The sequence below is a fragment of the Lissotriton vulgaris genome, chromosome 1_1, assembly GCF_964263255.1.
Source record: "Lissotriton vulgaris chromosome 1_1, aLisVul1.2, whole genome shotgun sequence".
Lineage (NCBI taxonomy): Eukaryota > Metazoa > Chordata > Amphibia > Caudata > Salamandridae > Lissotriton > Lissotriton vulgaris.
Genome location: NC_141685.1, coordinates 1,630,601,345 through 1,630,615,368, shown reverse-complemented (window position 1 = coordinate 1,630,615,368; position 14,024 = coordinate 1,630,601,345). Strand labels below are relative to the sequence as shown.

At 46.0% G+C, this 14,024-nt stretch overlaps 1 protein-coding gene across 3 annotated transcripts in view; it reads left to right on the top strand.

Moving 5' to 3' along the window:
• LOC147750942 (transmembrane protein 116-like) overlaps window positions 1–14,024 on the top strand; it is a 188,283-nt gene that overhangs the window by 41,240 nt on the left and 133,019 nt on the right. For all 3 annotated transcript variants that reach the window (XM_086918847.1, XM_086918848.1, XM_086918849.1), the window contains 2 exons: window positions 749–812; window positions 2,586–2,726. In XM_086918847.1, the coding sequence (XP_086774973.1) occupies window positions 749–812; window positions 2,586–2,726 (205 nt within the window). The remainder of the gene's footprint in view (window positions 1–748; window positions 813–2,585; window positions 2,727–14,024) is intronic.

The following is a 14,024-nucleotide window of genomic DNA, read 5'->3' as shown; positions in this document are numbered from 1 at the left end:
TACAAGTCAAGGTTAAGTTCTCATGAAAATCACATTGTGGTCCCAATAGATGCATCCTTGGGAAAGCATTCCCCGTGACAACACAGCATGAAAACAAAGCTTGAGAACAAAGCATCATGAAGTACATGAGAGAATGACATTGTCTATAAAACATCGTTTACATAATAGTTTTTATTCGCTGGATGCACAGTGCGGAAAGGACAAAAAGATGACTGTGTTCAAGATTAAGGTGATGACAAGTCCCAACAACCATTTTGAAATTGAGACAAATACTTTCTTCAATGTTAACATAAACACAGCTTCTCGACAGAATATCTCAAATTCATTATGTTAATCACACCATTTTAATACAATTGTGCATTTTCATTAAAAACGCGTTACCATGTTTCTGTAATTAGGCTGTCATGCATGTGCTTTTATGTGGCACCCATGCACTTGTAATAAATGTATGTGCATGTATACACATGAGCGTGGTTATGTGTTGAAGCCCTTGCGTGCCATTATTCGTGGATGGGTGTGCATGTGCACGCCTCGATGCAATGTATTGCTTGTGTTTATTTTTAAACCTACTACCTTGTAGTCGCTTACTGGGAATTTTCATTCTTCATGTATGAATGTGCATGCATGTGTCTGTTCATGAGTGCATGCACTGACTTGCCTGTGTTTCTGTGTTCACGAGCGTGTGCAGCCCTACGCCTCATTGAACTTCATGTGGTATCTCACGGCTTCTCTCTTCGTTTTCCTGCAGCCTCCTTGGCAGTGGCTCTGTAATCGCTGTGTCACTCGCAATGCGGAAATGCTTCAAAGACGAGGTCAGTATGAAAGTGAGCACTAGTTAAAAACCTAAACTGTGCCAGAGAGATGCCTTTGTAAGCATTCGTGGGACACGTGCAGCCTCTGTCACCCCAAATGTTCATTACAAGAGTCCGTCATATTTTCACAGATAACAAGAGGTGGGTTAAGAAAGATTCCAGAGGGACTGAAGTCGTGGGTGCATGGAAAGGGTATCAGTGTGGAGAGCATATAACAAGAGGCCAATGGTAGGTCAGATACCAACATGCCAAATACAAGACAGATACCCAGCTGGCAGAAGAGGAGAACAGGTGCCAAGAGCAGGTCTAGAAAAATCTACTCACCCACTCGCTATGGCGAGTCACATTTTGTCAGGTCAAGCTTAGGGCCTACTGACTGTTCTGGCGAGTTGACAATGATCATGCAATTTGAGACCAGGTAATGTGTGTGGATCCTTCAAGGTTCTCCTATAAAAAATAACAGTAGAAAAAAAAAAATGAAATTGAGTTTAAAAAAACAGCCACTTGTGTCTACGTTTTCAACTGTAACTTCTAACTGTGGCAGGTTTTTGAAAGCAGTATACCATTACATCTGCTGGACCCTTCTGGTTGCAGGGATATATAACTGAGCTGCACCTTGCAGTGGTTTTTCATTGTGTACCGGGTATATAGCAATTAATTTGGTAAAATATGAAAAGTGAAGATTTTTTTTTCAAGAAAACCTACGTATTTCCGAAATGAGCACAAGATATGGAGTTTATTCGAATTACTCGACTCGACTTGCAGGTCTAGTAACATTTTTATGATTTTTTCTAGGCCTGAAGAGAAAATATAACAATGGAGGAGGAGGGCCAGTAATCAAATAACAATGAAAGCAAAATGAAGGGCTCCTGAAAAGGGGCGGAATGAAATGGTAGATACCGACAGGGGTACAGAAAATGGAGATAAGATTCAAGGGCTAGATGGGAGGCCTCGTAGAAACTGGGCTGATGGGAAGGGCACCTACTAGAGTGGCTGAAAGGAAGGGCACATACTAAGGGGCCTAAGGAGATGAGCGATGGTGGGGGGTGAGGAGGGCTGTAGGAGAGGACAGATATCATTGCTCTCAAAAGGGAAGACTCACAACAATGGACATAAGGGGGATGGGGCAGATATTTAGTGATCCCCTGGCGGAGAGCAGATACCTGCAGTGACGGCCCTTGCGGGCTCACCCAGGCATGCAGCGCTAGCACGGACAAAAGAGTCAGCACACTTGCGATCGTATATAACTCCACACTGGGCACTGGCAGGGGGTCGGGATCCACCTCACTTTATTAACTCGCCCTGACCTCCAAACGTGGGGTTAGGGCATGTGTTCATGCGTGTGTCTTAGCGCAGGGCATGAACCTGCGCTGAGTTACAATACCTAAGCAGTCAAAGGAGGTGGTAGATTCATAAGAGAGCCAGAGTAGTAGGTACAAACCAATGACGCTGAGGAGGAGGGCATATCATACTAATGCAGTTGTAGGAGAGGGCACAATGACAAGAGAGGCTTGGGTGCTGATGAGTTTGGCTCTTAGCAAGATGGTGCGATGAATCAACGTCTTTGGCCAAACTAAGTGGCAGCAGTTGAATTTAGCTGAAATTCTAAAGTTCTCTGAAAGTCTATGTGAAATTCTGATTAACTAGTGTACTTAGCATTCCTATTTGATTACGCAGAATGTTTTACTAAATAATACATATCCCAAAATGTTTAGTTCTTATACTGCTCAGACCCCCAGTGCGCAGACAGTAACCCTGTGTGTCCTTCTCCAGGTCCGGCCGCTCTTCATGCTTTCATTGTCAGACTTCCTGGCAGGCTTCTTCCTCGTCAGCACCGCAGTCATTGAGCTCCTCCCCATGTCGCTTTACATTAAGTCGTACAGTTACTGCACATACGCCGTCATGCTGGCCCTGGTGAGTACGTATATGGGCAGTGGGACGCGTGGCCGCCCTGCCCCAGCTTGAGGGGTGCATGTTTTGTCTGAAATGGCCAGTGGAGCATGTGCTACTGCTGGTATAATCAATGGGTTTATGAAAATAATGCTACAGGGCTTGAGACACATGGCATCCCCAATACAGCCAGTGAGGAAGAACCGATCATAATACAGACATATGGTCAAAGTAATGGAGCGGATAGGAAACATGGTAGTACTAATATAGCCAACTGGGCATTAGCCATTGTTGACATAGCCAGAGGGACATGTAAAATCATTGGCACAACCAGTGGGGCACTTGGCAACACCAGAACGGAAATTAGGGCATTTGCCATCACTGACAAAGCAAAAGGGGACATACACCATCACTGCTACAGCATTAAGTTATTTGATATCAATAACAGAGGCAATGATACAAGTGGAATCAATGTATTTTATTATTTGTTGATGTCTGTATGTATGTATGTATTTATTTATTAATTTACGTGTTTATTAAGCTTGAAAAAATGCTGTCCTAAAGTCCAAAAGCAGTCATTCAATTGAAAGGGGAAAAAACCTAGTAAACACATGCCCAAATTAATGATTCTTCAGATATTCCTGAACACAGAATAGGCCTGTGAAGGAGCGCAAACACAAGGGAAGGAGTTTCCACCTAGTGAAATGACCACAGGGAGTGATCTACCACCCAAACACTGTGTGAAAGCACGGGCCAATCACCAGATTGGCAGCCTGGTATTGTAGAGACCTGGTGAGAGTGTAACTTGCACATATCTTATGCAAGTAGCTTGGTGAGGTAACATAAGGAACTTTGTAACAAAGACCTAGGGCCAGATGTAGGTAGCCCAATACCGGTCGGTAACGGCCAAAATGACCGAATTTCGGCCGTTACCAACCGGTATTAGGCTATTGAGATGTAGGTGGCTACATTTCAGATTCGGTAACTTACCGAATCGGTAATTTAAGGAATCGGTAAATTACCGATTCCTTAAAATACCGAATTGGTAAATTACCGAATGAGTGCATTGCATGGTTAAGGATTCGGTATTTACCACCAAATAAAAGTTGGTGGTAAATATTGAAAACCTTTGAAAAAGCAAATTTGTGCTTTTTCAAAAGTGCCATGTGGCAGACATACATGCCCTTAGGGCATGTATGTGTGCCACATGTGCACCCATGCACTATTCAGGGGTGCAACAGGGTGTCAATGTGACACCCTGCCACCCTTGAATGTGTTCCCCCATTACCGAATCGGTATTTACCGATTCGGTAATTCCCATTCATTCCTATGGGCCTCCAGGCCCATAGGAATGAATGGGAATTACAGATTCGGTATTTTCCCGAATCGGTAATTACAGAATATTACCGATTCAGTAAACTTTACCGAATACTTACCTACATACCATTTACCAATTCTGAAATACCGAATCGGTAAAATTCGGTATTTTAGAATCGGTAAATGGAATTTACCTACATTTGGCCCTTTGAGCTTTGAACAAGCATGCTTTGTAGCTAGGCAGTCAGTGTACAGCGGCCAGATGAGTGGAAATGTGGGCTTTTCTGTTCAGTCCTAGGATTGCACTCAAGTCTGTCGGTGAGAAAATTCGGAGGATTAAAATTTCAACAATTGCAGTAGTCCAAAGAATAAACAATTGGCTGTCTTTCTGTGGCCGGCTGGCTTTATGACTTTCTAATGACATGAAGAAGCGAGTAGTAGATATCTTTTCTGTTCATGCAGTGAATGTAGAATGTTTATCAAACCTAATCCTGAGGTTACATATATAGGTGGAGGGGAGAACCTAGATCTGTGGCCCACTAGATGTGGGTCCTGGTATAGTGATTACCAAAGACCAATATTTCACCTTTATCCAAGAGCTGGTCTTCTTCTGGATGCCCTCGGTGTACATACATTTCTTAAGATTGGATCGCAGGTGATTTCTACTGCCATCCAAACACTGAAGGATCTGTGTAAGAATACAAGTTCATGCACCAGGGTCAAATCAAAGCAGCTGTAGGGGCAACCCAGATGCTAAACAGAGTAGGGCTCATGTGTGGTAGCCTACTTGAGATGTGCTTAAGATTTGAACAAAATGGATCTAAGGCGATTACTTGAAAGTGGTTTTACAAAAAGGACAGCCAACTGAGTGCTACATCTTTCGCTTCAGGGGACCAAGACAGTTCAACAAGATTGTACATAAGGCTGTGTCAGATGATTTATTAGACTATAAAGAAAGATTACAAATTGTAGTAAGAACAGGTGATAGAAAAGGTCAGTATATTAATAGCCTACTTAGAACACGGTCAGTCGCAGAACCATAAGAAATAAGTTTGATGTTTTAGAAAGAATCAGGTCTTCTGAAGCCAAAGAAAAGCAGAAAGAAAAGAATGAAGAGATTATTCTTTCCGATTCACTACGCATGAAGTGCTTGAAGCTACTTCAGAGGTAGTACTAGGTATCTTATTCATTTTAGCATGGAGAAAGTCAGAGAGGTCCAAGCAGATGGATTGTTAAGGGGGTAACTGTGGAATCAGAGATCAGCATTTAGCTAATCTATTGGAAATAGAAAAAACCTACTAAGAAAATACCTCTCAGGTGGGTATTTCCTGGTTCAGTGCACATCGAGGTAACAATTGTCTCGTGCATAGCCAAGGGCTTTTTTGTAGTTCTGAAGTTCAATTGTATAAACGCTTTTGGATGCACATGCGTAAGTAGTAGGGCGGGAGTGCTGCAGTTTTTTGCAGCGTCTGAACTTCAGCTAGCTCGGATTTACACCGTGGCGTAGGAGGATCAGGTCGATGGGAGACCAAGCTATCCCTGGCAATGCAAACATCCAAGGCACTGTGAGCCAATGAACAAAGGAGTCAGAGGCGGAGCCAGTGTCATTACTAACACAACCGGTGTGGCTTTGGCACCAGTGCAGAGCCACGTGTATCATTTAGGAAGCGTGGTACAAACAAAGCCTCTTGGGCTTGTGTCATTGCAAACATAGCCAGTCTCCTGGTTAATGTTTCCATGCTTATCTTGTATGCAAAGGGCAGCCACTGTGGCCTTTTGGGGTATACTTTGTGTGTTGTGGTGTTTCTGTCAGCATATTATCGCCATTTATTTCTCTGCCTGTGTTTTGATTGTGTTTGGATGCCTCTGTGTTGGTAATTATTGTAGAAAATCGTTTGTGTGGACCATTTTTGTTTTTTTCTTTGTGTTCACGAGTCCTAATGGGTTACTGCTTTCCTCACTGTTAGACAATATTGCTTTATTAGTGTGCCTAGATATTGTTCCATATCTCGGCGTGCAAGTGTGCCTCTATGTGTTGGCCTATAGTTTGGTGGTGTCACTTTGTGACGCGATGTCTTTTTCTATAATGTGCCCCTTTGACCTTATTTGGAGTGATACTGTGTGTTGCCATGTTTCTGTGTGATAGTGTCTCTCTACCTGTTGGTATGTGTCTAGGTACTGGTGTGTCTGTGTGCTGGCATGTCTCAGTATGTTGGTGTTTCACTCTTCATTTGCATGTCCTCGTTTTGGAGTGTGTGACAAAGTTGCCGGTAGACGAAAGGGTAGCAGTGTAAATAGAGGATTCATTACCCAAATCAAACTTCCATATTATAATTTTTTATATAGCACTTGGCTTTACTTTTTTTTGTCCTTTCTGCTTATCCCTGCAAGTGTTGTTTGGCTTTGTAAGAAACAGCACAACCCCACAGAACCGTAAATTGATAAAGACTGCAAGGTTCATATTAAAGTTGATATAGGAAAAGCAAAAATATGTATAATCTAAATACTACTAACATTTGAATAAGAGAAATCTGGATCAAAATTAACAATTAAAACAAAATGGTGGCCAAAAAGCATCTATTAATATTCTGATTATTTTTAACCACCATAGACTCTCAAAGAGACACAATAAGGAAACCAAATTAAAATAGTCCCATTAAACTTGCTACCTGCCGGTGGGGCATGGGTCCCCAAGGATTGCCGGAGATACTACGCCTCTTTTGTCTACCAGTGACAGGTCTACCTCCTCTCAGGGTCCTGAATGTGATAAAACTCCGACAATATTGTTAGCCTCATGGAATGTTGCAGGTGTGGCAAGCAGGTGGGGTGGGCAAGACTGGCTCAAATGAATTGAACTGTCATCTGCCTAAAAGAAACCTGGCTCATGGACTCTGTTTTGTTTGATGGGTAGACCACCTACTTCACATCAGCCATTGCAGGAGCTGTGGGCAGGGCCATGGGGGTGGGCTTACTGCTTTTATATCCCTTACACTCCCCGCCCAGATGACTTGGTCGTATTGTGGCTCTGTGTCCTGCCAGATGATTTTACGTCTGTGCCGATCTACTCGAATGCTATTAATGAACTTGTATAACAATGTCTTTGATACCTCCAAAACTGATTTAGACGTCTCTCTGACTATATTGAAAAGTGTACAAGGAACATACAAGGGTATTATGTTGTGGTACTATTGGGGGACTTTAATCTGCAGTTTTCCTCTGCAAATGTTTGTGGTCTGTTGGACGACTCAGGGAATCCACTCACTCACTTTGCTCATTGTCCACTGGGGGACACATGTAATATATTGCTGGCCAAATTCAATCTAATCGCCTCCTGTGACTCCCTAAGTCCAGTACCTAACACTACACCCACTTATGTCGGGAGGGGTTCTTCGAGCAACATAGATGTTATTATTTTTCACAGCCATTGATGGTATGGGGTGCTGGATTATAGCCTTGCTGACTCACCACTTAGCGACCGTAGACTTCTTGCTCTCTCACTGCATGCCTCGCTCTTTGTTAAAAAGGCCGTTGTGGACCATGCCCTCCCTTTATCATTTTCTAGTAACCATGGGGTGATTAAGAGCTGGTCGAAGATAGATGAAACCATCTTCTTAACACAGCTAGGGGTTTCTTCATTCCCTGATTTTCTGAAATGCCTAGTGGATGATTATACGCAGGGCGGTGGCACAAAGCGTCTTCAGACCTTTGACAGGGTCTGTGGTACAGCTTATGAACTGTTTCTGGTCCCAATTAAATCAGGTGCAGGGGCGGCTCCTCCATTAGGGTGTAGGAACGTCGCCCCACTGCTTTCTCGCAGTGCAAGAAGTAGAAACATAAAATGTTAATAACTTCCTGTTATTATAATTTTATGTTTAGTTGCGGGTGGGCGGGGCTGCTCCGCGAGCAGGGGAGGAGTGGTGTGCCCACTCCTGAGGGCGCAAGGACTGTTTGGTCGGCTCTCTGGGCCAGCCCAAAACAGTCATACGCACTCTGCCATTCCTCCATGCAGGCTTCATGAAGAACATAGCCACCCCGTAAGCCCCTGGCTGGGTGGCATCCCCACCAATCACAAAGCTGCCATTGCAGCATTGTGATTGGATTAAGGGAGGGGAGGGAGGCTGCCTGCTACCGGTTCCTGCCAGAGGCAGGAGAGCAGGAGCAGGAGCCGAGAAAAAGGCTCACTCGGCCGGCAGACAGGTTAGTATTTTATTTATTATTAAATTAACGCCCCCACCCCGCGCGACCCCTCACCCACGATTAATGCCGGCAGCGACTGGCTAAGTGGTTTGACTCAAATTACACTAAGGCACATTACCAGTCGTTAGCTGACCTGAAGAAGCAACCCAGAGATCAGTATGTGGTTTCAAGCTGCTCGGCCCTGTACTAGAGCACATTTAGAGCAAAGAATGATATTAGAGAAGAATAGCTAATGCAAGTGAGGGAGCCAAGGGATAGCAAAGCATTCTGGGCACAGTAAACCACAATTACTTTGAGAAAGTTAAAGGCCCTGCCATTGATCCTGGAATTTCTCCTGATATCTGAGTTGTTCACTACACGAAGCTCTATGCTGGCCCTAATATGGAGAATATTGTCTCCCTAAACCACACAACCATCAACCCTTCCAGGTCGCCCATAGCTTCTTCTGTACCCCTTCAGCCACGAGACAACACTTACTACTGCCTCAGAAGTTAACTGAGTGAGGTACAACTGGCAATAGCCAGCTGCCCGGCTCGGTGTGCCCCTGGCCCAGATGGGATTCCTTCAGACATGTTTAAAGCAGATACTTCTTTAAGCGCTCCTCTCCTGACCAACATTCTCAATGCTTCCCTAGCTACTTGCCCGCTTAAGAGTTGGTCCCACTACTATTATTCCCATCTTTTAAAAGGGCTTAAAAGGTGACACACAATCGACCCACTTCTTTGATTAATTTGACGGCTAATATCATGGGTCATATTTTGTTTGACCGCCTTCTGCTGTGGGCCAATGAACATAATGTACTCTCAGAGGTCCATTCGGCTGTTGTCCCGGCCTAGGAACTGTGGAGCAGACTCTGAATTTATGCCTGCTAATAAGTAAATATACAGTGGCCAAGAAGGGCAAGCTGTTCCTGGCTTTTATGGACCTGAGTTCCGCCTTTGATTCCGGTAATAGGTCCAAAGTTTGAAGTATTATGACAGAAATGGGAGTTGATAACAAAATGACGTCCTTGCCAGTGTGAGATATGGCCCTGGCGAGGAGACAAGCGTAGCCATTAGTTTAGCTAGGGGCGTTCGCCAGCGCTGTGTTTTGGCTCCGTTTTTATTTTCATTGTATGTAAATGGCTTGGAGGAAAATCTATTAGTGCTCAGGCTGACTGTCCCCCCCCCCCTTATAGGTTATTGCAGCGTTCCCAAATTAATTTACTCTGACGATAATGTCCTAATAGCTAGGACAGAAATCGGTCTACGACTTCTGTTGGACCATTTCTCCCAGTTCATGACTAGCTTAGATCTTAGGTTTAATCAAGCCAAGATGCCTGTTATGCGGTGAACAACCTTTACAACGCAACTTTTACAACGCACTACCATTACAACGAAACTTTTACAACGCAAGTGTATTTTATGATCTTTGGTGCAAAGAAAAAGGACAGCACTGCCTTTGTGGTCAACAGCTCGAAGGTTAGCACTGTACCTTTGTTTTCATATTTAGGAATTACCTTCGACAGACATCTAACCTCTGAAGTCCAGTAGAGCCACTGTGTCATCTACATCCGTTGAGGCTGTTCTTAGCTTTACCCGTAAACCTGGCCAGAAGCCTAATAGGGAACTCACTGCCATTTACAAAGCCAAATGTAGTGTTGTCGCCACCTATTGGTTGGGCTGTGGGGCATTATTACTGATCAAGATGGTCAGGAAACAATTGGGAACGGTTTCATTAAAAAGCTATTGTCTGTCCCTAAAAGTACCAGCTGCTTCATATGTCATTCAGGGATTGGGTATATAAATGATTTTATCAGAATGCAAACACTCCTCATGAGGCTCAGAATCTGGTCTAGGAGCCAGACCAGACCTCATTCAATAGGGCAATGCTTGCTGACTGTCTAAAACGTGCTTGATGTTTAACAATCCCAATATCCCATATCCCAATATTCCTAATATCTATCTAAGTCTGGGACAGGAGCATCAATTTACTTATCCCGGCAGTGTGACAGCTGCTTTCCTCATTTTGCTAAAGAAAACCTTTTTAGATGGCTGCATGGAAGAGAGAAGGCGGAGGGTGGGTGATATGCCAACTGTCCAGGCGTACATGTGGATTTGTATGACACCAACATTGAACCTAATTTAACATGGGTATGTAACCAGCATGACAGGTTCTTGCTAGTTAGACTCAGACTATTTGCTGTGCACTTTCTGGCTGCCTTTCCTCTGCAGGGTTCTTATTTCCATAGATTACCGTCTGTCCTTGTGACGATCACTCAGCTCAAAGCACGATTTATTTTATGTTCCTCTGTAAATTGTAATAATTGCTGAGAAAACGCGATTTGTTACCATTTTTAAAAGAGGCGAGAATTTGATTCTGTAGAGCTGCTTTTTTTTTACTATCTAAAGTCTCTCCCTACTGTGAAACTCTGCTTTTTAACTGCTGTTTCAATTCAATGTGCCATTAAGCAGGGGCCAAAGCGATTATGAAACAACTGATGCTCTTCTCTTTGTTCTTGTTTGTGTGAATTTTTATATTTTTAATCTTCATTTTCTTGAACAACTTTTTAGCGTTTTTTAATATTATGCTGTTATTGTACTTTTTTGTGTTTTGTATTAATGGGTATGAATCCATTTTTTTTGGTACTTTTATGGTCTAGTTAGACCGAATAAAGTCGAATTAAAATTAAAATAGTCAGGGGAGGAGCTTCGCCGGCGACCAAGATGGCCGCGTGAGCTCGGAGCTCCGAAGACCCTCCGATCCTCCGAATTAATCCTGTCACCTATCCTGCCCCACGGAAGTGGGAAATTGTTGGTGAACTGCTGCGGACACGGGACTCGTTGTCCGATTGAAAATCCGAGGTCCCTAGGTGGAGTTACACCGTGTGGAAGTTTGGGGACGACAACGTCATCAGCGCCCCTGCCTGAATCGGTGACTGCGACACAGCCGTGCGGTGGTGGAGTGGATAGAGAGTGGCTGTCCCGTCTCGAAGTAAAGCTTGCGGAGTTCCGAAGTTTGTTCGTGCCGCACAAGCGGTCGCACGGCTGCTACTGCTCATCGTGTTGGTACTCCGGCAAAGGCCTGGGGGTTTTCCCGACCGTGGAGGCCCTCGCCTATCATGGCTGGCAAGGGTGAACCCGACACAGGGAAGCCCTGGGTCAGTAGAAAGTCAACAATCCACCAACATAGAACGCTACGCCCACCCAAAGGGTTCACCCGGGGCCGCTGCGAGGCCAAAGGACATGCATCGAGATGCGTCGCCGGATGACTCGGCCCCAACCCTCCGGGACGTCATGGGTGCCATTGCGGGCATCAAAGCCGAGATGCACAAGCAACACGAGGTATTGACGCATAAGGTCGACACGCTGGCCATTGAGGTCAACTTGATCAGGGCCGATCTGGGCAAGACCAATGATCGGGTCAAGTCCCTTGATATAAAAACGTCGAGCCTGACCTCGGATGTATCAGACCTGCAATCAGAGGTCCGTGACCTGAAAGCTGCGAACTCGCTGTTTGCCCGTAGGCTTGATGATTTTGAAGGACGTGCCAGGCGCCAGAATGTCCGAATTGTAGGTGTTCCGGAGGGGGCCGAGGAGGATGCCACCGACCTCTTTGTCGAGAACCTGATCCAGAACCACCTGGCCCCGGGGGGCCTCAGCAAGTTTTTCTCGGTTGAGAGAGCTCATAGACTGCCCGGAGGCCGTCCGAAGCTGGGGGCCCTTCCGCGTCCTATCATCGCCCGTGTGTTCAACTTTAGGGACCGGGACGCTATCCTGCAGGCATCGAGGAGAGGTGGACCGCTGAAATTTCAAAATGCTGACATTAACTTTTTCCCAGACTTCACTCAAGCGGTGCAGAAGCGGAGGCAAAGTTTCACGGGTGTGAAACGTAGACTGCGCGAGTTGGGGATGAAGTACTCCATGTTGTTCCCCGCGAAACTATGTATCGAAAATGATGGCCGTGCATTGTTCTTCGACATGCCTGAAGTCGTCGGGGACTGGCTGGACACTTTGCCTCAGCGCCGTGAGGCTCCAGAGGAACCGTCGGAAGGGGCGGCTGGAGGACCTGATTCTCAGGAATAGACTGATCCTCTGGACTTTGTTCGGACAATGAGACTGCCCAGGCAGCAGTTTATACAGTACTGTGTTTTTTGTTACTATTCTCTCGCACGAACGGGTGAACCGGGGGGGATAGGGCAGTTTCCTTTCTCCTCTAGGGGCTTTTCGTAGAGTAGTTTTTGGGGGCGACAGGCACACTGCTAGTTGGGGGGGCTCTTTAGTCTAATGCAGGGGTGCAGGGTGGGGGGTGGATGGGTCGCTTGTTTTCTATGCGTTTCTTTCTTTTCTTTTTCTATTTCATGGCAAGGTAACTGTTCTGCTGCTAATTATGATGTAGCGACGCCACCCTGCAGGGGGGGCATGGGCTCTACATTGACGATGGGGAGTAAGAAGCTAAATGTTCTGAGTTGGAATGTTAACGGACTGGGGGATCGTATTAAGAGAGGTGTGGTGCTACAAATGTTTAAGAGATGCATGCCTGATATCATTCTACTGCAAGAAACTCATTTGATAGGGAATACGTGTCACGCGCTTAATAGGAAAGGCTTCAAGATGGTGGCACACTCGGGGTTCGCTTCGGGGTCCTGTGGGGCGGGAATTATGGTGCGCATGTCATTCCCTTTTGAGATGGAATCCAGCGTAATTGATGAGAGGACGCTACGTCGCCGTCACGGGTAGGTGGGAGGGGCGTACCCTAGTCTTGGTTTCTGTTTACGTCCCCCCTGGTTTGCAAACGACTACGTTTCAGGATCTTGGGGGCTCCATCTTGGGTCTGCCTGAGGGTCTGCTTATAGTTGGTGGTGCCTTTAACGCGGTGGGTTTTGGGACCTTAGACAGACATCCATCCAGAGATCTTCGTAGTGCGCAGTCCTGGCTTCCAGACTTCTTGGATACTATGGGCCTTGTAGATTGCTGGAGGCTTCTTCATCCTACCCAGCGTCAGTACTCCTTTCACTCCGGAGCGCATGGTAGCCTTTCCAGGATTGATTACGTTCTGGCAATGGCGGCCCATGCGTCGGCTGTTTCTGAGGCCCGTCTGATGGCCAGGGGTATCTCGGACCATTCTCCGGTCTGGGTGTCCTTTGATTTTGACATCGTGGTGGCCAAGAGGGTGGCGCCGGTTAACCCGTGGTACTTCCGTAACCCCAAGACTCGTGGACTCCTGGCTAAAGCTATTGAGCTCTACTTTTCTGAAAACGCGGGCTCAGTTCCGTCAGCTGTGTCCCTATGGGAGGCCTTTAAGACTGTCTTGAGAGGCGAAGCCTTCTCCTTAATAGCGGAGGTGCGCAGGCGTAGAGACGAGGAAGCGGTGCGGGTGGAATCAGAGATCGAGGAAATTGACTCCCAATTGGAGACTGCCCCGACGCCTGCCCTGCTCCACGCTCTCTCCCTTAAGCAGTCTGAGTACCGGGCCATTGTTACTGACGCTGCCAAGGCTATAGGCAGAGAACAGCAGGGGAGGATATACGATGTTGGGGACAAGGCAGGCAAGCTTATTGATTGGCTTGACAAAAAGGAGATGGCTTCCCGGGTTGTCCCTGAGGTGCTGGGGGAGGACGGCGTGTCTGTTACCGATCCCAGCGCCATAGTCACGGTTTTCGCCGACTATTTCAAGTCCGTCTACACCTCGGTTTCTGATATGTCTGAGGCGGACTCTGGCGCCCTTTTGAGAGAAGTGGACCTCCAGTGTCTGTCGGATATTGAACGCGACGACATGGATAGAGGTATAACAGCAGATGAGGTCGCATTGGCGATACGCTCTCTGAGG